Below are 27,785 nucleotides of genomic sequence, written 5' to 3'. Positions count from 1 at the left end.
ACATGACCCCGTTACTTTCGTGTATGGCCTTCGTGCTGGCCTTCATCCACGGAGCAATGTCACAAGGTAAGAGGCATATTGGACTCAAACATATAAACATGACCCCTCTACTTTCGTGTAGGGCCGTCGTGCTGGCCTTCATCCACGGAGCAATGCCACAAGGTAAGAGGCATATTGGACTCAAACATATAAACATGACCCCGTTACTTCCGTGTATGGCCTTCGTGCTGGCCTTCATCCACGGAGCAATGTCACAAGGTAAGAGGCATATTGGACTCAAGCATATAAACATGACCCCGTTACTTTCGTGTATGGCCTTTGTGCTGGCCTTCATCCATGGAGCAATGTCACAAGGTAAGAGGCATATTGGACTCAAACATATAAACATGACCCCGTTACTTTCGTGTATGGCCTTCGTGCTGGCCTTCATCCACGGAGCAATGTCACAAGGTAAGAGGCATATTGGACTCAAACATATCAACATGACCCCGTTACTTTCGTGTATGGCCTTCGTGCTGGCCTTCATCCAAGGAGCAATGTCACAAGGTAAGAGGCATATTGGATTCATACGTGTAAACAAGGTCTCGATACCTCTTCGTATGGTCTTCGCACTGGCCCTCATCCACGGAGCAATATCACAAGGTAAGAGGGATCCGGTATCCAGGCGTTGCCAAGGAGATGAATTTAATCATTCGCTCCAAGAGATATTACTTTCAGGGACTATAAACAAGCAGGAATTCTGTGTATCAAATATAAAACTGTTATGAAGTATGGTTTAGTTATAAGTGGCACACCTTTATAAACATGGTCCCGATTCTTTCCTTGATGACCCTCACAGTCGCTCTCAGGTAAGAGGCGTACCGGACTCATACGTGTGGCCATACACGACTCATACATAGAATCGCTTGTTTCGTGTATGACGCTCGCATTCGCCCTCATATGCTGCACTATGTAAATGAAATTCGACTCGAAAAGTTGAATATGATTTTGAAGCTTTTAGAAGAAACATTTCATGGACTTTTGACTTTAAAGTATCTTCTTACGAAGTTCATTTACAAGCTTCTAATCGAATGGAAGAAGTTGATTCTTGTGAACACTAAAAGAGATACACAGTGGAAAATATTAGAAACCAAACATTCAACTTAAGTCTTTTAAGTACGGTAGAAATGCCACAAAATGTGAGCATCATAGGCATGCAAACACAGTTTGAGCCGCGCAACAAAAACAATAGCTTTTGAAAATAACGTATATATTACATGTATCCTACCATCTGTACATTAACCAATAATTATAAAATCTACCAAAAACACGCCCATTGCACAATCCAAAACTTGTCATAAATACCCTTCCTTCAATTTTGTCGCTCATGAAATTTGACTGGAAATCACTTCCAATATACCGCGTAATAGATTTAAAATAAATGTATATTATATTGCAAGTCTTTTTTGTGTTTTCAGGCCTGACCTGCAATAACCCGGCCGACATCATGTTTCTACTGGACGGATCCGACAGCATTGATCAGCGGGAATGGAAACTCGTACGTGTCATTGTATTTGCTTTCTCATAGTTATAACAACATATAGGTTCTATATTTTTTTCCCAAGAATATTGATTTTACACAGGCAGAGAAGTTATATTTAAGCATCTTGTTTGGACTTGACAGTGTTTTGAAAAAACACACATCACTATTGCTTTGATTTCTAGCCATCTGATTGGACAGTACCCTGGAGCAGCATTTAAGTCACACAGAGATACATCTGAAGTTTGTTTCATGTCTTTACCCGGTACTTGTTTTACCCAGGAAAGTTGATGTACACCGACCACGCTAAAATCCAAGAGGTCTTTTTGCAACGAGCTAAGACATCGAAGCCGGATCTCTTATATATCACTCTGTTCTCGTCAAGTTTTCTAATATCGGAATTTGGAATTGCAGTCACTTTTATTTCATGTCACTTATAACATTTAGAGACAATTCAACTCGTAATGGTGTAATGGCGAGGTCAAACCGTAATGCAACCAATTGACGCGGAAAGTCCTTGATCAAAACGAATAAACAAACAATATGGTTCATTGAAATCTCGAACGTTACTATTAATGTTCGTTAAGAATAGCTATTCGTTTATGATGCTTCCGTTATGCTAGTGCACCTTATTATGTAAAATAAAAGTACAGAGAAACAATCAAGCTGATTGATGAGTAGTGTCCATATCTTTATAATATCATTTACTATTTTATAAAGAGTCCTTCTTCAGCAGGGTTTTTTTTACTTCATTTAGTGTTCCTCAGGTGAAAGCAACTAATAAAATCACTTAACACTAAATAATATAAAGAACTAAAGTCATGACTTTCGAGAAAGGAAGATCAATAACCTATGACTTTATTGAGAGTCATAAAATAGAAGTCGTTAATTCATTTGAATATCTTGGCGTGCATTTATTAAAAAACAACAAGTGCTTAAGAACACAGGAGCGAATTGCACAGCATGCATGTCACTCTCTTCACAACATGTTCTATCATATATTATCAAATTAACTACCAACCTCTGAAAAAATAAATCTCCTCAACTTACTTGTGGTCCCAATATTAAATTATGGTCCTGGGATATTTTGATTCCACAAGTGTGAAAATAAAGAAGTTATAAACACTATATTCGGCAGAAATTAATGAATGTAAAAAAATCAACAAACTTAGAAGCTCAATACGGAGATTAATGCCATTTAATATAAACAGAGAGATGTCAAAGATAAAATATTGGTCCCCACTACTCAAGTCGAAATCCGATATACAAATAAATCATATTCAATGTGTAGATCTTAAGTTGATAATGGACCACCAAACGCTGACAACTGGGCTTTGCAGACAAAAACTATTCTTGACCCGCATGGGCTGAGCTACATTTGGGAAACTCAGAGTAATTAAAACGAAAATACTTGAGCCCGTTTTACTGCCACAGGCCGAATCTGCAACGAAAATGAAAACCTTAAAGATGAAGAAAACAAAATATAAAATATATATATTATGCAATTAACGTAAGAACCTAACCTTAAACGAATTGTTTAACTAAATCCTATTCAGTACTTGAATTTAAACAGAAATCTATTTCACTCCAAATACCATAGTATAACCAGCTCCGTTAATACTTGTTAACGCGTCGTTAATATATAAAAAAATATATAAGGATATGCTAAAATCAACAATAAATCATACAGTAGACATACCGTTATCTGCAACTAATCCTCACGTACAGTACTAGTGTCAGATTGTTAAACTTAATTCTATTTATAAAAGAAAATGACAATCGATCAAGTATGAAGTTTGTATACAGAACATTTATTTAGATACAAGCATATACAGCTTATGATCATCAAAACAATTATCATAGCATGCACAACAGGATATAAAAATTAACATGAATTCAAACAAAAAGAAACAACAAGAAGAGAGCAATAACATCCAGTTTGAGTTACGCTGTAATATTAATTATATTGTCTCTGATCTGATTTGCCTTAATAGTAAATATAGCCAGTTTGTGTAACAACGACTTCTTCTTAGAGTTAAGAAGAGTAATAAATTTTAACATACAAGGTCGTGTTCGATAATAACTAGGTATATAATGATCTCTTAAGTGTTTATATCTATCACATATCAGTACAAAATGATATTCATCTTCAATGTCATTCGATGAACATACATCACATCTCCTTTCATGTCGGGGAATGTTCCTATAACGTCCTTCTTCTATTTTAAGCCTGTGAGAGGATAATCTTAATTTGTTTAAGGCATGTCTGTGTTTAACATTGTCAACAATGTTCAGGTAGCAAGATATTTCAAAAGTGGATTTCACTGCACGAAATAGAGTAAGACTTGTTGGGCTATTAACACCTTCATTCCATTGTGTTATATAGGTATCTTTCAGTCTTAATTTTAACTGGCTTATAAAACATGGTATATTAAGCACTGAGTCTCTAAACAGCCAAATTTCATTAAAACCGGCTGATTGTAATAATAGTTTTACTTTGGTTAACCAATTTATATGGCCTTTTTCACATTCATCTAAAAGCATACGATAAGTCTCATACAATATACAATTTGAATTAAAACTGTTCATGAGTTTAAACCAATATTTGACTATTTTCACTTTTCTGTTTATTATTAATGGAAAGCGTCCCGTTTCTCCATATAACGACAAATTATTAGTCGTTATTTTGACATTTAAAATCTGTTTAAGGATTTTTTTGTGTAGTCGTTCCAGCTGCAGCAAAGCCCCATAACTCTGAGCAGTATTCGAGCACAGGGAGCACATACGCGTCAAATAAATCAAATTGTATATTAACTGGTATATACCCTCCAGACGTAATGCTTTTGGGAGACATGACTGATTTTATAGCTTTACTTGCCACAGCGTCTAAACATTTGCGAAAAGAACCGTTTGAACTTATGACTAACCCTAAATAGCAAAAAGTGTTCACAATTTCAATCTGTTTGCCGTTATATATAAATACGTCGTTAATCCTTCCTCAATACATATACAAATGCGTTAGTCAATGAAATGTCAAAATATTCAAGAGATATTCCCTTAAAAATAGTTCACGAGTGTTACGCTTTTTTTTAAATAATGTAATGCTACATTGATTTATTTCTATATTTTGTTGATTTAAATGTTCGAATTTCAATGAATTGCTTCGATAAAAATGTTCATTGTATGTATTTTTGTGTGTATATGCTATAGATGTGAATGAAACTGTACCTAAACCTTATAATAAAATACACATTTTAACAGTGGTATTTCAATATGGCTTACAAATTGAGACAAACATTTAGTATAATCAGTACGAATATATGTACTAGTACAATACAAAATTTATGCAAAAGAAGGAAACATATTTCAAGATAGTTAAAGAACGTATTTATTTCATGAATGTACAACACTGAAATGATGACAATAAATCAATACAAATACATCATATATATACCTTATTTAAAGCAAATGAGTGATTATCTCCCTTTGCATGTCAGATAATCACTCATTTGCTTTAAACAATGTATATATATGATCTATTTGTATTGATTTATTGTCAACATACATGCAATAAACTATTATTAAACTAAATTGAAATGACTCGAGTATATTATTATATTAATTATTTTTCGTCAAGAAAGCCATCGGAATATTCGAATGCGTACATATTCGTTACCCATACCAGCTGCTTAGTAGCACGTTGGGATCTACTACGTCTGTTTAACACCCACGTCTAAAACGTTCACTCTCCGCAAACAAGTATACGTCTAAAACGTTCACCTTCCGTAAACAACGTTTTCTCAAGTAATTGACACGAACAGTGTATTTTAAGCAATTTATTTGGCAAGTGTTTGAAAGACATTAAGTCTTATTTTGAACAAAAGCCAGTTCTATGTCCATATTAGCTAAATAGCATCTTCCCTCTCAAACGAATTAAGGAAGAGACTGTATATAGAAGCAAATTGCATTCATGTTGAGGAAACAAAGAAACAACCTGTTTAGTTTTCGTCAAAGCAAAAAAAAGTAACAGAACAAATATTACAATACTACACGAGCAAATTGTAACCATGGAACCTACAGTACTAGTATTTGCATAACGTAATTGTCATCTACGATATATTTAGGCACTCATGCAAAGTAATATTACATGAAAAGTATTAACAGAAACAGGCACATAATATGACTGACATTTAGGATATAAGGTTCACTAGAGAAAAGCCTTTTTATCATTTCATTTGCAAACATGTTCAATCTTACTAGAAATCAAAATAGCAAACTTACTTATTTTTGAGTTAAAACAACATTTGTTACTTATGTAGGCTTGTCCAATATCCTTACATAAAAAGCATGACAACAGGAAAAGGTATTCACGTTCCGAAATGTTCTTATACAATGATAATTAACGTAAGGCTCTTTCTCAAAATGTAGTTTATATCCTGCATAAAGCTGTAGTTAAGCATTTAAACACATGCTTATTGATCCTTATGTCAGTGTATGTATTCTGACAAAAAAAGAGGTTGCAGTAGTCAAACACTAAGCTTCATAAACATAACCAAAACATTGGACGATTAAGGATGTTAATAGTTGACATATACAACATAAATTATCTTAACAAAACATATTTTGGAATACGTAAATTCTTTATTAAGTAACATATAAAACTTTACAAAAACAAATATGCAATGGGATACGACTGCAGGCCTTTTAAATTGGAGAATTACATGTTAATTGCGGAACAGTAAAAACATGTCACATGCATTGGTATGTAATCTTTTAAAACGTTCATGTTCGATTAATCCCCATATTCTGCACCGTACACTAAGAAATTCCAACGTTTGCGGCAATTATAAAACATCTCACAATAATTTTGCAAAGGCAATAGGTACAAAAATAAAATAATGACAAAATAACACACTTGTCTTCAACAGCCTTACTTATTATACATTGACAATATTGACGAATATGTAGCTTATATATATATATAACTTCAAGACACACATACATAGATTTAACGACATCTAACATAGATATGTAACCTTCTAAATAAAATAATATGAAATGAAAATTAAACAATGGGTATCAATGTTTACAAACGATTTTCCATACGAAGAAAACGTTCCACCAAAAAAGAAACAGAACATGCATTTGAATATAAAAAATACACACTCCAATTAACAAAGTATACCAATGTACGTTTCAGGAGCGAGATTTCGTGGCCCGGATGGTGAACTCCCTGAACATTAGCCCTGGCACGATCAATGTAGGGTTTACCGTATACAGTTCTGACATCGACCAGCATGTCGGACTCCGACCCTTCAAACCCCGCCTCGTCCTCAACGCCATGGCTAAGAATCTGGCACGCCCGACTGGCATTGCCACAAACACCGCCCGCGGCATCGCAAAGGTAATCGATATGTGTTCCAAATGAGTGTGCTTGTTTTCTGCCATATAGCCCAACCGCTAGGGCATCGCAAACGTTATCATTTTTTTTTCCATTTTCTGCTATTGATCTAAAATCCAGCAAGGATATTCACTATTTGTTTTATTTTACCTTAGCCCATTGTTTTTTTCTGCTTTACAGAACAAAAAACACCACTAATGCTTGTAGAAAAATCCAAAACGTTTTTACGAAAAGAAATGTTCTAATAACAATTAATTATACATTTTTATATACACAAATGCCAGTGTGTAAATATATAGCATATGGAAAAGACTCTTAAGTTTATATGTCGGTTTCAATCGATTTCAATTAGTATGTTAATGTCTTATTTCTCCTTGCTGCTGAATAACCTGTGTCTGAACTCAACATAAAGGTCCGGGAGGCATTCCGGAACCAGTCACCCGAGAGAGCGAATTCTCCAAAGATCATGATAGTAATCACGGACGGCTCGTCGGAAAACCCGGCGGAGACGATCCGACAGGCGGGCCTTGCAAAGCAAGACGGGATAAAAATTATCACTGTCGGCGTTGGGAAAAATATTTTTGAGGAGGAGCTGCGGGAAATTGCGACCAATAAGCAGAAGTACTACAACTCACCGGATTTCGCCGCGCTCAGTGGGATAGAGTCGCAAATCAGGAACATGATCTGTAAAGGTGCGTGGATGCTTCATTATTTTTCTTACACTAAGTCAAATCGGTAACTGATTTCAGTGCAATTTTTGATGGAAAGATGCTGTTAATGTTTTAATCGAACAATTTGTCTGTTTCATACTTTACAATCCTGTATAGTTTTACATTAAGTATTAGTTCTTGTTTAAACTTATGTTTTTCCGGCTGTTCTAGTGATCACGACCACAGTGAGACCATACACGTTCGGACCGCCCACGCCCCCTCCTACCAGGTTCCCATTGGCTGAAAGTAAGTGATTGACAGGTCGTGCACTATTTTAAGAATGATTTATTTTTGGAACCCGTTATAGCAAGCAGAAATAATTACTTATAAAACTGACATAAGAATGGTGGGACCCATGGTGTGACATTGTTTGATTGTCAATAGAACCTGCAAGGTAACGTCGCTTTTTGTGTAAAACTTATCTATAGAGGGCACCAAAAATTCAATTTCAAAAATAACTATAAGACCATTTCTGCTTGTTACAAGCTGTTCAATTTTAGTTATTCACACAAAGAACAATGTTAATGTGGATTACGACTATCTTGAAAACTGAATTACATAAGGAATCAGAAAAAAATGTATATGCAGGCAAACAATATCCATAATATTACGTCAATGAGATAAGAAATATAACTCATTTTAACAATTTAAAAATATGTTTACAAAACCATCTTCAGTTATATGAAGTTATTTCCTTGCTGAAGTCATTTGGCTTCTTTACACATCGCACTGCTAATATGATATAATAAATAAGTAACATTGATTGTCTTGAGTATAAATATATACATATACTTTTACGTTAAGCAATTTTTATTTTTATTTGACAATAAAATATGTAGAAAATTACATTTATGTATATCAGCCCATTGCTATTGGCGAACGGGTTTTTGTTTTTGTGTTCTATGTCTTTACCGTTTACCCAGTGCCATTTAATGGGGTTTATGTTTAAACTTATGGGTACTGAGCTTGTTTCTGTAGTTGTTCACATAAATATTGCTTTCTCTTCCATCTCCCCATTCTTTTATATGAGGAAATAAACTAATGTTTTGAAATACCATACCTCATATAGACATAAAGTGCAACAACCCTGCCGACATCATTTTCCTGATTGACGGCTCTGACAGTATCAGCGATGCCGACTTTGTTCGCCTCAAGAACTTCGTGGTTCGCCTCATCGAAAACTTCGAGATCACCAATGACGCCATCCACGTGGGCATGATCGTCTACAGTACTCTCATTGGGAATAAAGTGCCGTAAGCTGTCTCCATTATGTTATGAAATTCATACCCCTGATTGTTTTCGACTAACTTCTTTATGTACTAGTTAGATGACATGATTTAAAATCCTAATGCTTAAGAATGGGTTGAGTTAGTCTAGCGAACGAGTGCTACTTAATGATCAAAAATTAAATAGAATACGTTTTCTTTCATTATATTTTGTTTTCACTTAGGAAGAAAACACTATTTTATTGAATTGTAATATAATATCGCATAAGCACCAAAACAAATGTTGTTGTTTTTTCATAAAAGATTAAATAGCTAAAAGCTAGCTATGTTCGCATGTGTTGGAAGAGTGACTTAAAAAAATAACCTTCTTTGCAGTTTGTTCCCTTTCAAGAACAAGTTTGTTCTGAAGATGCTCACTAAGAACCTGGAACATCCCAAGTTTGGCACAGACACGGCTGCCGGGGTGGCGGCTGCGCGCGACATGCTACGGACCCAGGGCCGCCCGGACGCGCCAGAAATGATCGTGGTTATTACGGACGGCCGCTCCGCTAGTCCCCGCAACACCATTATACAAGTAAGACACTTTTATTTGCACTTACTTGAACTTATTTTCGTATACAGCATACTCATGCAGAGCTGGTAGTTGGTCAAGATAAACTTAGTGAAACTCAGTAGGATTGCTTTAAAAACTTGCAAAGTTCAAAGTGTATTGTACAAATTTATTTCATTATCAATATAACATTCGAAGTATGGGCAAGCGCCTTCCACTCTTTTTTATCCCATAATGTCTACCAGTCACACTAGAAATGGTACGCATAGAACATCTAAATGACGCAAAACAGTTATGAAATTAATGTACATACAAAAACATATTAATCCATTGTTAGATTTGTTTTAAGTGAGTATAAAATGACAACTTAATTTTCTGTTTACATCCGGTTCTAAACAATTGTAATACTTATCAATTAACCCTTAAGTATACATAAATAAAACAAATCTAACATTATCGCCGTTCCAAAATGAAGCCAAAGCCGTTACTTTATAAACTTATTGTATTTACAGTAATTACAAATTAATATGTAAGCAAATAATAATATATATTATGGTATCTTATATTTGCAGTATTAAAAAGTATCCAGTATTTTATGTAACTTTTCAATGATAAATATATACAGGAAACGGCCCAACTAGAACCTAGATTCACATCGTTTCATTTTTGGTGATCATTCAAGACTCTTTTGATTCCTACCTTATGTACAATATCAATACAAACCCTATTGCTCAGTCCCCATAGGTCTGAGCCATACAACATAATTAGTATAGTTTTTGCATCAAATACTTAAAAATGTCTTATATGATATATATATTTATATGGTACATAACTTTAATTCTTAAATGAACTTAAAACATGCAGAAGTACTCGTCTTGTTTAAATTGACTCTTTACAACATCAAGTTTACTATTTCCATACGACCCGCTCTTATGCCTTGACACTTGTCCACCATTCGCAACTACAAGCTTTCACTCATTCCAAAAGTCTTGTAGAATATTCATCAGGAAAAAGTTGTTTAACTCTTACATTGTTGTTTAAGAACAAACTTTGTTATTTATCGATTTAGGTAAACAATTTTATGCTTAAACTACAACCCTGACGTTGTACCACTGGACAATAAAAATATTGGAAGGTCAAGTTATCGTCTGAACAAAACTTTTATCAGAAGCGTATACGTACTTAATTTTCAATACAAACACCCTGAGATTCTGTTTTTACATAGAATATCAAACAATAATAAACGGTAAACAGAGTTAAATGTTTTTGTTTTTTATCTTTAAAGGAAACATAAATAAGTTTCTGTTTTCTTTGTAGGTATATCGCAATTACAGAGTTTAATGCGAAAGCAGTACTCGTAGTACAGAAATATTTTCCAAAACCAGATTGAAACTTAAATAATCAACTATATGCCTTAACATAAAAAGTTACACGAGTGGTTACAATAGTAATATAAATCTTGCTTATCCAATCAATAAGTGCAAATCTTCGTTTACTAAAAGGATTTGCCTTTCTTTTACAATGGTACAAAAATACAAGAAAACTATTTTTCAGCAAATGACCCTGAAGCAATGCATTTATTAAAAAGTGTACAATTCAGTGGTAGTATTAACTTATTAACAGTATCAATCATCTCTTCTTGCGATTTAGGACTTTTAAAAAGTCAACAGTCTTTAACATCATCCAGATTAGAGATTACCATTTACATCCTGTACGCTAGCATCACCGCCATTAAAACCAATGTCAGAAGATAACAAAGTCTCGAAATGGTGATACCAGGTATTTATTTCAATGGACAATACCCTTGGACTGGAATTTGATATTCTGTCCATTTCCTTCCAAAACAATTTTGCACTTTTGACATCAATATTTGATAAATACTGTCAGTAAGTTAGAGATGAACCAGTGTGCATTCATGCGTCTACTTAAACATCAAGGTCTCTTGGTTAGTGTGTCCACTATAAAGACTAGATCATTGAATTCGTCAATGATTAAATGTATACCAACACTGATTGCTAACCAGGAAAATAACATCGTGCTACGATGTCATTTTGGCAGTACTTTACCAAATAACCCGTACTTCTCCGACCTGTTGCAGGCGGGTATCGCTAAGGCCCAAGGTATAACGATGATCTCTATCGGTGTCGGGAAGGACATCTTCTCGGAGGAACTGAGGCAGATCGCCAGTGGCCCCAACTACGTTTCCGAGGTAGCGGACTTCAAGGGGTTGGAAAACATCGTGAACGTCCTGCGAAACCTTATCTGTACATGTGAGTATAGTGGTGTTCAGGGGTGGGGCTGACCCGGGGAGAGGTGATGAGGCTGGGGGATATTGTAAACGTCCTCAAAACCATCATCTGTTCTTGTGAGTATCTCGGTAAGAGGGAGGGACGATAGGGTGAAAGGAAGGAGAGATCTTGGGAAATCTTTATAGCTTTGTATTGTGGAAGATTGGGCAAAGGAAGGAAACTCAGACGTTGAGAATGGATTTTCGAGTGAGATTGATAATAGCACAGGGAGGATCATAATATTTGTGGGATAGCGAACGATGAGGGGAGAAATGGCGTTAGTAGTACATAGGATGTTATATAACGCGTCATAGAACAGCTGAAGGATATGTATGATTCAGCAGAGGCTCAATAGGATAGAAATTACCATGCATACATGAAGGTACCTGAATATCCGAAATTGATGTGGGAAAGGGGACGTCTTGCAGATGACACACATCCGAAAGGTATCTGAATTAGAAAATAACGCAAATGCTTATGATTGGAAGAGGTAAATGAGACAGAATGCTTTGTGGAGAATGGATATGGTCTGGTTATAGAGCGTGACTGGCATAGGGGGTCTGGACATTAACATGAACGTGATATTCACATATCCGACTCGGAATCTAGAAATATGAGATATAACCCAACACGTGGCATAATTCTGTACCTTAGTACTCGGGGTTTGGGGACGGTTGCAGGTGGGGGTGTCAGGGAGTTTAAGGGTTGCCAGAACACATATTTTGCGAGCATAGATAAATAATAATAATTTAGGGATGTTTAAATAGTGTTATCCGGTGGTATCGATTGGAAGAAGAATGGTATACGGATAATGTTTTGAATACTGCGAGTTTTTAGTTAGATGTCCATACAATATCCAAGCAGGTTGGAAGGAGATTGGGATATGGGTTGAAATACTCTGAATGTTGTGCTGCCATTTGTGAGTAAAGGTATCCGATCTTGTAGAGATGGAATATGAGATAATGCAGGAAATGGGGCAAAGATTGGGTAAAACCGAGAGAGTCGGGGGGTATAAGTGGGCGAGGGGTATGTGGAATGGGTTAATTGTGATAAAGGGGAAAGGAATGGGATTGTAGTTGGAGAGGGACCAGGCATGATGTAATAGATGGAGGGTGGCCATGGATTGGGTAGGGGCGGGAGAAGATCGAGGGATCAGGTGGAAGCGGGAGAAGGACAAGGGATAGGGCAGTAGCAAGTGAGTGGCCAGGGAAAGTGAAGTAGCAGGAGAGAGGCAAGAGATTGGATGGTTGCGGATTAATCCTCAGAAATGGGGTAGTTTGTAATAGGTGACGGAAGGAACTTATTCACGTGACGATCGTTTATTTTTCACCCCGTTTGTTTGAAACATTATGATGATAGGTAATAAAAAATATAAACGCACGATTATTAACACATGTTATCATTTTCTTACAGCAATAACAACACCAGCGACAACAACAACAACGATGCTACCACCAACACCACCTCCATCAATACCGCCGCCAGCTGATGGTCAGTCAGATATACATTCAAGTTAATAACATTGACCAATTACAATATTTTAATATCACAGTTAAAGTTTAAGCAACTTATCTTGTCCCTGTAGTTTACATTGTTTTATTTACCAAAGAAATCAAATTGCATTGTTTAACCCTTAAAACCATCATTTGCATGATCAAGTACGGAGGTTGGAATTTAGCTAACAATCATATACCATGATTAGTTTACCGATTGCGAACACTCAAACACATTTTTCATTGATAGCGGTGCACCTTGTTTTTATGCTTATTTTAACTAGGATATACATCAATGGCGCCTTTTTTCAATATTTGGAAGGCGTTTTTATGACATCATCCGATTCTACCGTAGATTTATTGTACAACATACCCTGGTCACAGCTTTTTATACCGTGGTTCTAATCTTTCACATTCTCCTATTTATCTTCTAAAGCCTGCTCTGATGAGACCGTTTATTATACCGTAGATCAGGGCCGGTATTTATAAAACATCTTAAGTCGTTTCCTAACTTAAGTCATATAACAAATTTTGAGGAAATTAAATAATTATTAAGGGAGGGAATTCTGCCTCATTGCTGTAGGGTCATTTGTCCGCCCTTCTTCATAGGGCGCCTTCTCTTTTGTTCTTTAGTTCTGATCCGGTTCGTTCTTTCGTTTTTAATGTAAACATTTTTTTTTTCAAATTGACTCCGATTTTTGGAAATTTACTTTAGTTAAAAATATTATTTAATGAATACCATCCCTGAAATTTAAAATACCTTGGTTATGTTCTTTCTAATTCTACCCTTTGCATATTCTGTAAGGTGCATGGTGAGGTTAGTTTGTTTAACAGTAAATCTCACGTGATGTTTTGCCCTAAACGCGTCTTTTCTTTCCCTCTGATATGCAAATTGTCTGAAGAGCTGTGACAATACATCATTTCATCCTCTTGCAGGTCTTATCTGTAACGTGCCGGGTGACGTCATGTTCGTGTTGGACGGCTCGAACAGCATCAAGCCGAACGATTGGATCCGACAGAGGAACTTTGTCGCCAACCTTATCAGCCACCTCGAGGTAATTGGCCACGTGTAACCACATTACCACGTGAATCAATTCTCGGACAGTCTTCTGTAGCAAAATAAAATATATCTTGGTATGCAGGTTTCAGATACAGACAGAAGTACGAATGACAGAAAATTCCTTTTGAAATAAGGGAAATCTTTTTTATCGGCATTGTAGTTTCCAACAGTAAAACATCATAGAATGCGAATAATTTTATTTATTGAAAACACTTCAATTGACTTCAAAGTGATCGTTCTTCGAGAAGAAAAATGTTATAAAGTAAAAGGTCTCCGTGTACCACAATTTTACGCACCTTTCTTTCCACGTGCAGGTAGGTCCGGAATACATTCACGTATCTGTGGTCGTGTACAGCACAACGATCGGTGACGTCATCCCTCTAATCCCCTTCCGCTCCAAGTTCATGCTAAAAAGGAACGTGGCGCAGCTTACACAGCCTCGCTTTGGCACGGACACCGCTCTCGGTGAGTAATAGAAACTACTTGCTGCGAATCGACAATAACTAAAATAAATGTTAATATCGTTCTGATAGCATAGGGCGGGGCTATAAATAAAGTATTTTATGATGTTGTTTCTGAACGGCATTATCCGTGTATATTCCGAAGTTGTCCATAATGCGATCAAAGTACCACATAACGGCGAGTAGTTACTAATCATTAAATCTTTTAAAATGTATGGGTGTATTTTTATTCATATATATTTGCTATTTGTTTATATTGAAACTGCTTTTAAAACTTACTTTTGCGTTCATCTTTCGGCCAAACGGTTGTTTTTGGAACTTACCTCAGATGAGCAAAAAGCCTGGTCAGGTGGACTAGATTATATGTCAATATAACGTTTCTTAAGTTTATTGTACAGTTAAAGAGTTAAGAATGTATTTTCATTACGTGCTAAATCTGTTATGAAACCGCTGTGTATGTCATGCCTTTGTCCGAATATGCCCGTCCGGATTTTGTTTAACTTTGCGATTGGTAATGAAAAATATATTTACGTTAAGTTGTTAATCGGTCTTCTTTTAAAAAAATATTTCAGCTTTCAATCGATAAAACCACGAGTTAAACATCTGTTGTAATCTTAAATTCCGTTGCTAAACAAAAACATTTCACCATTCGATTTTTTTGGTGCTCGCTAACATGGTATAACTCATCGCCATTTACATATTCATCAACGGGTTGTCTCCCTTGAATATTCAGTTCTACGTTTCTTTATTCGGCCATTATGGAAGAATGGAGATGTGTTGACGGAAAATGATTGGTCATAGACAGACACGTGAACGGACCTAGCCTTGAGAGAGATACAATATTTTACAAATACTAGCAACGCATGGTCGTACATAGAAGATGACATATTAATATGCAAATCAAATTACTATAGTTATCAGTGAGATTTAATATGGTGAACACTCTCCATGGTAACTGCAGGTATCCAGCGCGCTCGAGAAATCCTCAAAGGCCAAGGTCGTGCGGACGCGCCCAGCATCGTGATCGTGGTCACGGATGGAAAGTCCACCTACCCTAAGAACACCGCCATGCAGTCTCTAATGGCCAAGGCAGACGGTAGGATGTTTGTTGATGATGGGGTTATGATATATTATTTTCGACTTATGTAATTGTTTATATAATAACATTACTTGATAAACCAGATATGTTGCTACTGTTTGTAACCTTAAGGTCTTGGCTCGGTCCCTGGCGTCCTCGAGCGATCGCAGTTTTACCGTAGTACCATGTAAGCCTGATTGTAGCCATTTACTACTAGTATACGTACATAAAACAAAACTAAATAATAACGCCACATTTGAGAAGTGAAGTGTTTGCAACTAAATAACCTTTAGAACTTGTACTATATGAAAATACAACACCAAAGGTCGTCCGGTAAGCGCACTCGCTTCTATATTCGAATATCGGACTGGGCGCACCTGCTTTTTGATGGCGTTAAATGTGTTTCCTTGTGTCAGCCAGGTTTCCCCCACCTTAGTCGACACTCTCGTGGAAACTCGTACCAACTACAGTGATGATCATGAATACAGCTATATGTTATAATAAATTGTTTCAGATTCTTTAAACAAATAAGTATGTATGTTCAGGCGTTACGATGAACGCGGTTTAACTGTGTGTTCAGGCGTTACGATGAACGCGGTTAAACTGTGTTTAGGCGTTACGGTGATCGCGGTTAAACTGTATGTTCAGGCGTTACGGTGAACGCGGTTAAACTGTATGTCCAGGCGTTACGGTGATCGCGGTTAAACTGTGTGTTCAGGCGTTACGATGATCGCGGTTAAACTGTGTGTTCAGGCGTTACGATGAACGCGGTTTAACTGTGTGTTCAGGCGTTACGATGATCGCGGATAAACTGTGTGTTCAGGTGTTATTACGATGATCGCGGATAAACTGTGTGTTCAGGCGTTACAGTAATCACGGTTCAACTGTATGTTCAGGCGTTACGGTGAACGCGGTTAAACTGTATGTTCAGGCGTTACGGTGATCGCGGTTAAACTGTGTGTTCAGGCGTTACGATGATCGCGGTTTAACTGTGTGTTCAGGCGTTACGATGAACGTGGTTTAACTGTGTGTTCAGGCGTTACGATTATCGCGGATAAACTGTGTGTTCAGGCGTTACAATGAACGCGGTTTAACTGTGTGTTCAGGCGTTACGGTGAACGCGGATAAACTGTGTGTTCAGGCGTTACAATAAACTCGGTTTAACTGTGTGTTCAGGCGTTACGATGATCGCGGTTAAACTGTGTGTTCAGGCGTTACGATGAACGCGGTTTAACTGTGTGTTCCGGCGTTACGATAATCGCGGATAAACTGTGTGTTCAGGCGTTACAATGAACGCGGTTTAACTGTGTGTTCAGGCGTTACGGTGATCGCGGATAAACTGTGTGTTCAGGCGTTACAATAAACTCGGTTTAACTGTGTGTTCAGGCGTTACGGTGAACGCGGATAAACTATGTGTTCAGGTGCTACGATAAACGCGGTTTAACTGTGTGTTTAGGCGTTACGGTGATCGCGGTTAAACTGTGTGTTCAGGCGTTACGGTGATCGCGGTTAAACTGTGTGTTCAGGCGTTACTATAATTTGGTTAAACTGTGTGTTCAGGCGTTACGGTGAACGCTGTTAAACTGTGTGTTCAGGCGTTACGGTGAACGCGGTTAATCTGTCTGTTTAGGCGTAACGGTGAACGCGGTTAAACTGTGTGTTCAGGCGTTACGGTGAACGCGGTTAATCTGTGTATTCAGGCGTTACGATGAACGCAGTTTAACTGTATGTTCAGGCGTTACGGTGAACGCGGTATAACTGTAAGCTCAGGCGTAACCATGAACGCGGTTAAACTGTGTGTTCAGGTGTTACGGTGAAAGCGGTTAAACTGTGTGTTCAGGCGTTACGGTGATCGCGGTTAAACTGTGTGTTCATGCGTTACGGTGATCGCGGTAAAACTATGTGTACAGGCGTAACGGTGGACGCGGTTAAACTGTGTATTCAGGCGTAACGGTAAACGATGTTAAACTGGAGGATCAGGTGTTACGGTGCACGCGGTTTAACTGTAGGTTCAGGCGTTACGATGATCACGGTTAAACTGTTTGTTCTGGCGTTACGGTGAACGCGGTTAAACTGTGTGATCCGGCGTTAAGATGATTGTGGTTAAACTGTATGTTCATGCGTTACGGTGAACGCGGTTAAACTGTAGGATCAGGCGTTACGATGATCGCGGTTGAACTGTTTGTTCAGGCGTTATGGTAAACGCGGTTAAACTGTAGGATCAGGCGTTACGATGATCGCAGTTAAACTGTTTGTTCTGGCGTTACGGTGAACGCGGTTAAACTGTGTGTTCTGGTGTTACGGTAAACGCGGTTAAACTGTAGGATCAGGCGTTACGATGATCGCGGTTAAACTGTTTGTTCATGCGTTACGGTAAACGCGGTTAAACTGTAGGTTCAGGCGTTACGGTGAACGTGGTTTTACTGTAGGATCAGGCGTTACGATGATCGCGGTTAAACTCTTTGTTCAGGCGTTACGGTGAACGCGGTTAAACTGTTTGTTCACGTGTTAAACGCGGTTAAACTGTTTGTTCTGGTGTTACGATTATCGCGGTTAAATTGTTTGTTCAGGCGTGACGGTAAACGCGGTTAAACTGTAGGATCAGGCGTTACGATAAACGCGGTTAAACTGTAGGATCAGGCGTTACGGTGATCACGGTGAAACTGTAGGATCAGGCTTTACGGTGAACGCGGTTAAACTGTAGGATCAGGCGTTACGATGATCGCGGTTAAACTGTTTGTTCTGGCGTTTCGATGATCGCGGTTTAACTGTTTGTTCAGGCGTTACGGTAAACGCGGTTAAACTGTAGGATCAGGCGTTACGATGATCGCGGTTAACCTGTAGGTTCAGGCGTTACGATCATCGTGGGTAAACTGTTTGTTCTGGCGTTACGGTGAACGCGGTTAAACTGTAGGATCAGGCGTTACTATAATTGCGGTTAAATTGAATGCTCAGGCGAAGTTATGATTATTGTTTCCCGTCTATTAAGGTGTAACGATGACTGTTGTTAACTGTATACTCAGGTGTAATGATGACTGTTTTTAACCTATTTTTATCCAGGTATAACGATGATTATTGTAACTGTATGTTAAGGTGTAACGTTGATTTTTTATAACTGTATTTTCAGGTGTAACTTTCATTGTTATTAACTTTTTTTTCAGGTAACGATTATTGTTGTTTATTTTTTATTCAGGTATAACGTTTATTGTTGTTTACTTTTTATTCAGGTATAACGATTATTGTTCTTTACTTTATATTCAGGTAACGGTTATTGCTGTTTACTATTTATTCAGGTGTAACGATGACTTTTGTTCACCTTTTATTCAGGTGTAACGATAACTTTTGTTACTGTAAATTCAGGTGTAACGATGACTGTTGTTTACTGCAAATTCAGGTGTAACGATGACTGTTATTTATTGTAAATTCAGGTGTAACGATGACTTTCGTTTACTATAAATTCAGGTGTATCGATGACTGTTGTTTACTGTAAATTCAGGTGTAACCATGACTGTTGTTTACTGTAAATTCAGGTGTAACCATGACTGATGTTTATCGTAAATTCAGGCGTAACGCTGACTGATGTTTACTGTAAATTCAGGTGTATCGATGACTGTTGTTTACTGTAAATTCAGGTGTAACGCTGACTGATGTTTACTGTAAATTCAGGTGTATCGATGACTGTTGTTTACTGTAAATTCAGGTGTAACGCTGACTGATGTTTACTGTAAATTCAGGTGTATCGATGACTGTTGTTTACTGTAAATTCAGGTGTAACGATGACTTTTGTTGACTGAAAATTCAGGTGTAACGATAACTTTTGTTAACTCTACATGCAGGCGTTACGATGGCTGTTGTTAACTCTAAATTCAGGCGTTACGATGGCTGTTGTTAAATCTTTATTCAGACGTTACAATGACTGTTGTTTACTCTTTATTCAGGCGTAACTATGACTGCTGTTAACTCTACATGCATGCGTTACGATAACTGTTGTTAACTCTACATTCCGGCGTTACGCTGACTGTTGTTAACTCTACATTCAGGCGTTACGATGCCTGTTGTTAACACTACATTCAGGCGTTACGATGCCTGTTGTTAACTCTACATTCAGGCGTTACGATGCCTGTTGTTAACACTACATTCAGGCGTTACGATGCCTGTTGTTAACTCTACATTCAGGCGTTACGATGCCTGTTGTTAACTCTACATTCAGGCGTTACGATGCCTGTTGTTAACTCTACATTCAGGCGTTACGATGACTGTTGTTAACTCTACATTCAGGCGTTACGATGACTGTTGTTAACTCTACATTCAGGCTTTACGAAGACTGTTGTTAACTCTACATTCAGGCGTTACGATGCCTGTTGTTAACTCTACATTCAGGCGTTACGATGACTGTTGTTAACTCTACATTCAGGCGTAACGATGACTGTTGTTAACACTACATTCAGGCGTAACGATGACTGTTGTTAACACTACATTCAGGCGTTACGCTGGCTGTTGTTAACTCTACATTCAGGCGTTACGATGCCTGTTGTTAACTCTTCATTCAGGCGTTACGATGCCTGTTGTTAACTCTACATTAAGGCGTTACGATGCCTGTTGTTAACTCTACATTCAGGCGTTACTATGCCTGTTGTTAACTCTGCATTCAGGCGTTACGATGCCTGTTGTTAACTCTACATTCAGGCTTTACGATGACTGTTGTTAACTCCAAATTCAGGCGTTACGATGATGGCGGTGGGAGTTGGTGCTGACACCTATGAAGACGAACTGAACCATATAGCGAGCTCCAATAGCTTAGTGTATAACGCCCCAGACTTCGCCTCCCTCATGAAGATCATCGGTAAACTCAGGGATAGCATCTGTCAAGGTGAGTGTTTCGGAAAACAGCTATCTGTTGTTCATGGGAGACCCCCCGATCTCTGTTACTAATGCCTAAGTCCCCGTTCATCACTGATTATAGATACATATAGGGCTAGTATGATTTGTTTATTTATGTGATATGAAAATAATCTTGGCTCTAAATATCAGTATTTACAAGCCAACTTAATCTTATCTTTTTTGGGATGGTAATTCTATGTTGATTTGGGTTCTACTAGTAAGTTCAAGTCTTTCACAAATATAACTTTGAAGTAAAAACGTTTTATAGAACATATAGATAATATTCCTGTTTTTGAAAGTGTACACTGTTCTTAGTCATCCTATGCTGAATAGCATGTTGTATTTTTCTTTAATCGAAAAAAAATGCCGCTTTGGTATCATCCAAAAATACATTACAGATTAAGTCTAGGCAGTTCATATGTGTGTTCTTTGTTATATCTGCAATGGGAAATGAAATGGCAGATATGTCCATGTTTAATGGTCAAAACAGCGTGTTGCACTATTTTTGTCAGTGCATAATTTGCATATTCTTCTTCTACACATTACACTCTTTCACATGATTCTTTATATAGGTCAACAGGCATCAAGTTTTAACATTACTGTTAATCAGACATCTTATATAAATAATAAATTTGAAAACCTGACTTAACCATCGTCGGATGTCGTCGGCACTGGATATTTCATGTCCTGCAGTGATAACAAAATGTTTACCATCGGTACCGACGATGTAAAACACACACTTTTCCTGTTTTTCAGTGGTGCAGACAACGACGATTGCGCCGACGACGACTACAATGCCGACTACGACGACAACACAGATGACGACCCCAAGAATGTTCCCGCTCTATCCATGTAAGTTGTCTGCTTTTGTTATTATTAATTGTACATCACTATTCATTATGCAATCATAAAGTAACATGTTTAACATGAACTCTCAGTGCTGTTAGTGCTAGGGAATGAAACTGTTCAATGGGACAACTGTTTCAACAATTGTTCCAAGTGAACCTGTTTTTCTTCTTTTTAATTCTACAAAAATATGGTGGTAAAAAGAAACAGGAAAATAAATAAAACCATCCTTGTAGGTGTATCGTATGTTAATTCTTTCTTATAACACATGCCATATTTTGTTCGTGGATTTTTAACATGTCGTTCATAAATGCAATATCATTTTAGATTTTGTATCGTTAACCTCCGTACAACCTTAGTACGTTATACAAACCAGCAATCGTAGGAGTAATATTTCCGAGCCCCATGCTATATGAAGTATTTCAACAGCACGATCGACAATCAATATTCCATTTGTGTCGACAGCATAACATCTTAAATTAAAGGTTAGGGTTAGGGTTGGGGTTATATTAAGACACATAGGGTTAGTCATGGAAAGGAATTGGGTATTTAATGATTTCCACAACTCCTGTACGAGTCTACATTGTCAGATAATGTATCCTCCTTCGTGACAAAGAAATAACGACAATATAAAATTACTTCTAAATTGTTATCCTCCAGGCCAAGAGAGTATGACGGAGGCTGACGTCATGTTCCTTGTGGAGGGCACGCGTACAATGGCGCCGTACGACTGGATGATGAACACGCACCTCGTGTCGAACTTTCTAGAAGCCGTGCACGTGCAGCGCCAATACGTGCACGTGGGTGTCGTCGTCTCGGACTCTACACGACCGGACGCGATCGGGATCTCGCCGTTCAAGACTAAGTAAATATATAATATTCCCATGTTGTATAAAATAAAATGTTAAATTCATAAGCTTTAAGCAGATTGTTAGAAACAGTATTCCTTTAGTTTATGTAAACATCAATGCTAGAGTTGATCAAACGACAGTCGCCATTTTGCTTATTTTTTGCCTTTGTCTGTTCTTTCTAAAGGAGACACTAGCATTAAATACAGGATGTGCCTCATTCTTCCTCGTGAAAATGTCTCAATAATTTATCAATGTTTTGTGTATTGAAGGGCGTATTTACGGAGTGCTATCCAGAGCCTGGTCCACCCTGCTGGGGACATGGACACTGTGAGCGGGCTGCGAAAGGTGCACGAGGCATTTACCAATCAGGGCCGTCCCGGCAGTCAGAAAATACTGGTGTACCTGACGGACGGCCAGTCGCGCTCCATGGCCGATACGCAGAGGGTAAGGCGGGTGGTGAAAGGGCTATGCAAAGTTCGGGATTGTAAAAACTGATAGGCAGCCCCACACACACACGCACGCACGCACGCGCGCACGCACACCAGAGATGACCAGGGAGCAGACTGATATGACGGCCAGTTGCGCTTCATGGCCGACACATGACATGCGAAGTGGATACCTTAAAGAAAGAAACATGCTTTATGTTATGCTTTACGGCGATTTGTTGAAATTTATCAGCGAAAATCAAATGATATTTCTGTCTCATACAGCAAAAATATCGCTTTGATATTTTCCAATACTTGAAAGTTAAGCCCACTTTCAACGAGCGCAGGGCTGTGGCATTAATTCAACTACATCATTTCCGAAATGGCGTTAAATTTGCATTGAAATTGGCCTGTTTTTCTGAAAAACTACAATACACTGTCATTTTATATCCTTTTTAGCAACATAAACATAACAATTGTTTGTTTCAATTTATGATTGCAATGAATGCTCACTCGGCGAAACCTATGGCGATATTACGATAAACAAACAATTACCCTGTATGTCTTGGTGGTGAAAATGATATTTGTTAAATACGGTTTTGATTATTTTTATCATTACAGGAGGCCGCGAAGCTGAAGAACCAGGGTGTGGACATCGTCGCTTTTGGTGTCGGGCCGCGAGTTAGCCGGATGGAGCTGGACTCCATGGCGACCAGGCCGGGCCTAACCATCACAACACCCTCCTTCGACAGCTCATTTGGGCAGCTGCGTCGCCTCCAGGGACTTGTCTGCGAACGTAAGCGAAGTCTTACATTTCCTTTTGAAATTAAAACTTAATATCTCAACATCAACGTTTTCTAAACTTCACTTCTCTTAACTGTTAGTTAGATGAACTCAGCACTTTTGCTCGTGAAATGTTTTCCCTTGTAACTTAAGATGTTTTTGGTGGGGTATGCCATCCGATGTTTCGATAAGTTCGGGCTTGATCGGACACCTAGACACACCGTGCAACAATAAAACTAGGTTCCTATTTCTAGTAGTTGTTATATGTATACACAATGTTAAAAGCGCCATGATATTTTCAGTGATGCGGAGAACAACAACATCAACGACCACGCAACTGCCCACCACCACCCCGGCACCAGGTACGCTATACTTCCTTAGCTTGATACAAGTATCTTGTTACCGTTACCAAACTCAAACTATTTTCGCTGTCTTGCATTTCTAAATAGATATTCTACATGTGTAGTTTACTGTTTTAAAACATAAACTTGATTTTCACGTAGATTGTTCAGTTTTTCCCTTAGAAATTGAATAGCTGTAGAATCTTTGAAATTTATATGTGTTAAATAACATTGAAGTTTTACATGTATTTTATTTAATTGTGTTTTTATTCCACGGGATATGTTCAAACGGTATAATTTGGTGGGAAGTATATATACCATATACAAAACATATCAATATAATAACGTGTCATTAACACCATGTCTGTTAAAACATAAACACTTCATAAACAATATACAAAATGAATGATAATTCTATAAGCACATACATGCATGGTGAGGTTCAGCTATCATCTGTGTTGACCTTGTTTTTTATAATCATGTTCTCACAATGTACTGACTGTGTGGAATTGTGTGTTGTTCGTGTATGTGTTCTTTTATACGGGTTAATAGTACCATGCACTTTTTCAAATATAAAAAACGTCTGAAGAGATTTTGTAAACTATATAGTGAAATATATTACATGTTATCAGCATACGTATAGCATGATATATACTTTTTACGATTAAATATTAGAATGTTATATGATTATATGAAGTTCTTCCTAAAACAATTAAACATCTGTGAAGTAAATATACGTTCTTTGCGTAATGTATTGAAGCATATCCAGTCATTATTTTGTCTCTATACGACTAGACGTCAACCATTCAAAGATTAGCGATTTTTTTTTTATTCGGCCTGCCTGTTTTATTTCATTATTCAAGTATGACAATCCACAATCTCGTGAACTGATTAGTATACTATGACAACCTTACCTGCGCGGTCATCTTCGACACACTCGTGAAATGAACGGGCGTTATCATTATTTGATTAGTTTATATGTCAACCGTAAAAGCTCTTGAAATGAATGAATTATTGCATGTGTATATGTATGTGTATGTGTATTATATATGTGTGGTGCCGGGAACCAATACTAACCACAGAGAGTGTATTTCTCCCCCTACACAGGTGATCTATGTGCAGGTTGCCTCGTGGACCGCGGTGTCGGGTTTACTCCACTTCCCGGAGACTGTACCAAGTATGTGCAGTGCTGGAGGGACGGAATGGACGTCAGAGCGCTCGTGCGCTCGTGCCCGTTCGGGCAGTACTGGGACGCAGACGCAATCACGTGCAGGCCTTCATTCCTCGTCAGGTGCACGGCAGGTAGGCGGACGTTAAAAGCATTGCATTTTATTTAAAATATGAATTGCATTATTATAAAATAATAACTGATTGCTTATTAATATAACCATATAATATTTTTCTAGATATTAAACAAAGGGAATCTTTATCTTGTTCGACTTGTACAGAGCAAATACTTAATTTCAATTGTATAATCACTAAAGTTAGTGTCTACTTGAAGAAATAAAAATGCATGAACTTCATACGTTCATGCAAGGCCGGTGTTTTTAATTATTTAATGTAATCAGACATCTCATTTTTCACGTTAAATCTCAACCCCATACCAGATCCGTGTGTGTACGCGGACTCCGGCTTCACATATGGAATCCCGGAGTACGGTTGCCGTGGCTACTGGAAGTGTATCGACGGATTCAGCGTGGGCCATTGCTGTCCTACCGGAAGTGCGTACGTGGAGGGACTTGGTTGCCTGGAGACTGCCTCGTGCGTGGAGGACTGTCCGCCCAAACACGGCACCGCCCTGCAACGTACGTAGACATGCAGATTTACGAATATTGTCATACAAATTATAAAGATGGGTACAGAAGTAAAACAATTACCGAAGAGTTCTAATAGGCCAAATATCGTTTTATTCTGGTAAAAGGCCTGATCACAAATGGGTTGCGAGGTACGTTTTGTTTTCTTTTCTTTTTTTCAAAGCTAACTACCTCCGAATTATACTAATTCGTCTAATTTACTGTCAGATTTACATTGATGTTTTTATTGGATCGTTTTGGATCACTTGTTTTAACTTTGTTTCTAATTCGAAAAGCAATGGGGACTGTCGTTTAACGCGAAACAAGCCCATTTTCTAGGCCTTATTATGAAAAGCATTTTGTGAAATATCCCGTACTCATAAGGATGTCAAAAATAAATCGGGTTCAACCTATTCTTTATCCGTTTTGAAGCAGATATCAGAAACCATAACCAACAAACACGCAAAAGGCTGTATGCACACTTGTGTACGACGATTTCACTAACAAATAATTTGTAATGCACGCGTACACGTGAATACTTGATGTCAGTAGTTCATATATGTATATACCTGTTTTGAATGTACATGCCACTGTTATGGCAATCGTGTATAATTATGTTTTATCAACCATGTTTGTTACCCCCATTTTCATATTTTCAGCGACATGTGACCGGAAACCCCATTGGGACAAGCGGTACTATATCGAGATCGTGTACGGAAGAGGCGAGGTGGTTCGGCCATGTCCGGCGGGCACGGTATTTTACGAAAACAAGTGCGAATGTGACTTCGGCCTCTCCGGACTGCAACCAGCAAACCCCGAGTGTACGTCCACTCGAAAAACTTCAGAAATTATTAACGAAGTCTGACTGATTGCATTATTGAATATCTTTAAAATGGCATAAAAAACATTTACATCGTACGACACTAGCCATACTTCCTATAAGCTCGTATCTAATTTTAGTAGTCTATGCAAACATTTCGATCTGATGAAATTACTGTTATAAGGGGACAGTTCCTGGTATGAATTAAATCTATTCTTATTTTTCGCTACTTTTTCAGTGCTATGCCAGCCCTTGGCCTCATTCCCGTTTAACCTTGACCTTGAAGACAAGTCCCTGCTGGGTGCTAACGTGGGGGTGAACGGTGTACGACGGACGGACCTCGGCACCGCGTATTTTAACGGAAACAGCAACATGAACCTTTGGCGCTTCGCAAACGCAGACTGGGGCAATCAACTGGTAATCAATTCAATATGGGAACTACTTTTAAAAAAATAATGGAAGTGGTATATTCGATGTAACATTTCTTCAGTTTACGTTGACTAAGTTAAAGTGCGTTCTAAGTGTTTATTGTCGGGCTTGGTAATCCATTCGTAGACTTAGTAAAAGAGAAATGTTGATTTTTCACGTTTATTTCGAATGACTTTTTTCCCTTACTTTCTATATGACTGATTCTTTGAAACGCAGGTGATCAAGTTCAAATTCCGGATGGCGTACAGCGACCAGCGGGTTGACTACGGAAGACTTCCGGTGGACTATGGCGTGGAGGGCGACTTGTCCCAGATCGTCACAGATCATCACATGACTGACATGGACTGGCGCCTCTGGGATCAGCTAAGACAGGTAATCTTACAATTCAAAAATAATATTTCAGTACATGCTGTTTATGTTTTTGTTGTTGATGTTGTTGTTGTGGGTGGGGGTGTTGTTGTTTTTTATATGAATCCCATTTTTTTCCGTCCATCCGGTCATATTCCTCAACAACGGTCGTATTTCTCAACTGTTTACCTATTCAATAAAATGACGTCACTAAATAGGACAAAAAAACAGTAATTTCGCTGTTTTTCCCCAGGTGCGAACCCTGGATGACTGGCAGCGGCTGCTGAAGGAGTTCGGCCAGTCACGGACCTTCTACATCTTCCTGGGCACGCTCGGATTCAAGCCGGGAACCAGTGACTCCCACCAGGTCGTCCGTGTGCTCAGCACACCGGAAGCATTCGCCGAGTTCAAGGTATATGATACCTTAATATGTTATTTTGAAGTTCCATTAATCGCCATGTTTTATACTGATGCCAAATATT

At 38.1% G+C, this 27,785-nt stretch overlaps 1 protein-coding gene across 1 annotated transcript in view; it reads left to right on the top strand.

Moving 5' to 3' along the window:
- The first annotated feature begins 400 nt into the window (after nt 1-400).
- Nucleotides 401-27,785, top strand: part of LOC128241298 (uncharacterized) — a 43,020-nt gene continuing 15,635 nt past the window's right edge. The window contains exons 1-24 of the mRNA XM_052958234.1: nt 401-450; nt 1,458-1,537; nt 6,720-6,923; nt 7,333-7,612; nt 7,802-7,876; nt 8,700-8,883; nt 9,232-9,430; nt 11,505-11,676; nt 13,108-13,185; nt 14,124-14,242; nt 14,562-14,712; nt 15,670-15,804; nt 20,507-20,656; nt 21,424-21,519; nt 22,174-22,378; nt 22,634-22,808; nt 23,411-23,585; nt 23,875-23,934; nt 25,021-25,215; nt 25,521-25,718; nt 26,366-26,527; nt 26,765-26,943; nt 27,172-27,327; nt 27,557-27,715. Of these exons, the coding sequence (XP_052814194.1) occupies nt 408-450; nt 1,458-1,537; nt 6,720-6,923; nt 7,333-7,612; nt 7,802-7,876; nt 8,700-8,883; nt 9,232-9,430; nt 11,505-11,676; nt 13,108-13,185; nt 14,124-14,242; nt 14,562-14,712; nt 15,670-15,804; nt 20,507-20,656; nt 21,424-21,519; nt 22,174-22,378; nt 22,634-22,808; nt 23,411-23,585; nt 23,875-23,934; nt 25,021-25,215; nt 25,521-25,718; nt 26,366-26,527; nt 26,765-26,943; nt 27,172-27,327; nt 27,557-27,715 (3,630 nt within the window). The 5' untranslated portion in view covers nt 401-407. The remainder of the gene's footprint in view (nt 451-1,457; nt 1,538-6,719; nt 6,924-7,332; nt 7,613-7,801; nt 7,877-8,699; nt 8,884-9,231; nt 9,431-11,504; nt 11,677-13,107; nt 13,186-14,123; nt 14,243-14,561; nt 14,713-15,669; nt 15,805-20,506; nt 20,657-21,423; nt 21,520-22,173; nt 22,379-22,633; nt 22,809-23,410; nt 23,586-23,874; nt 23,935-25,020; nt 25,216-25,520; nt 25,719-26,365; nt 26,528-26,764; nt 26,944-27,171; nt 27,328-27,556; nt 27,716-27,785) is intronic.

This window comes from Mya arenaria, chromosome 7 (assembly GCF_026914265.1).
Source record: "Mya arenaria isolate MELC-2E11 chromosome 7, ASM2691426v1".
NCBI lineage: Eukaryota > Metazoa > Mollusca > Bivalvia > Myida > Myidae > Mya > Mya arenaria.
This window is presented reverse-complemented; position numbering and strand designations above follow the sequence as displayed.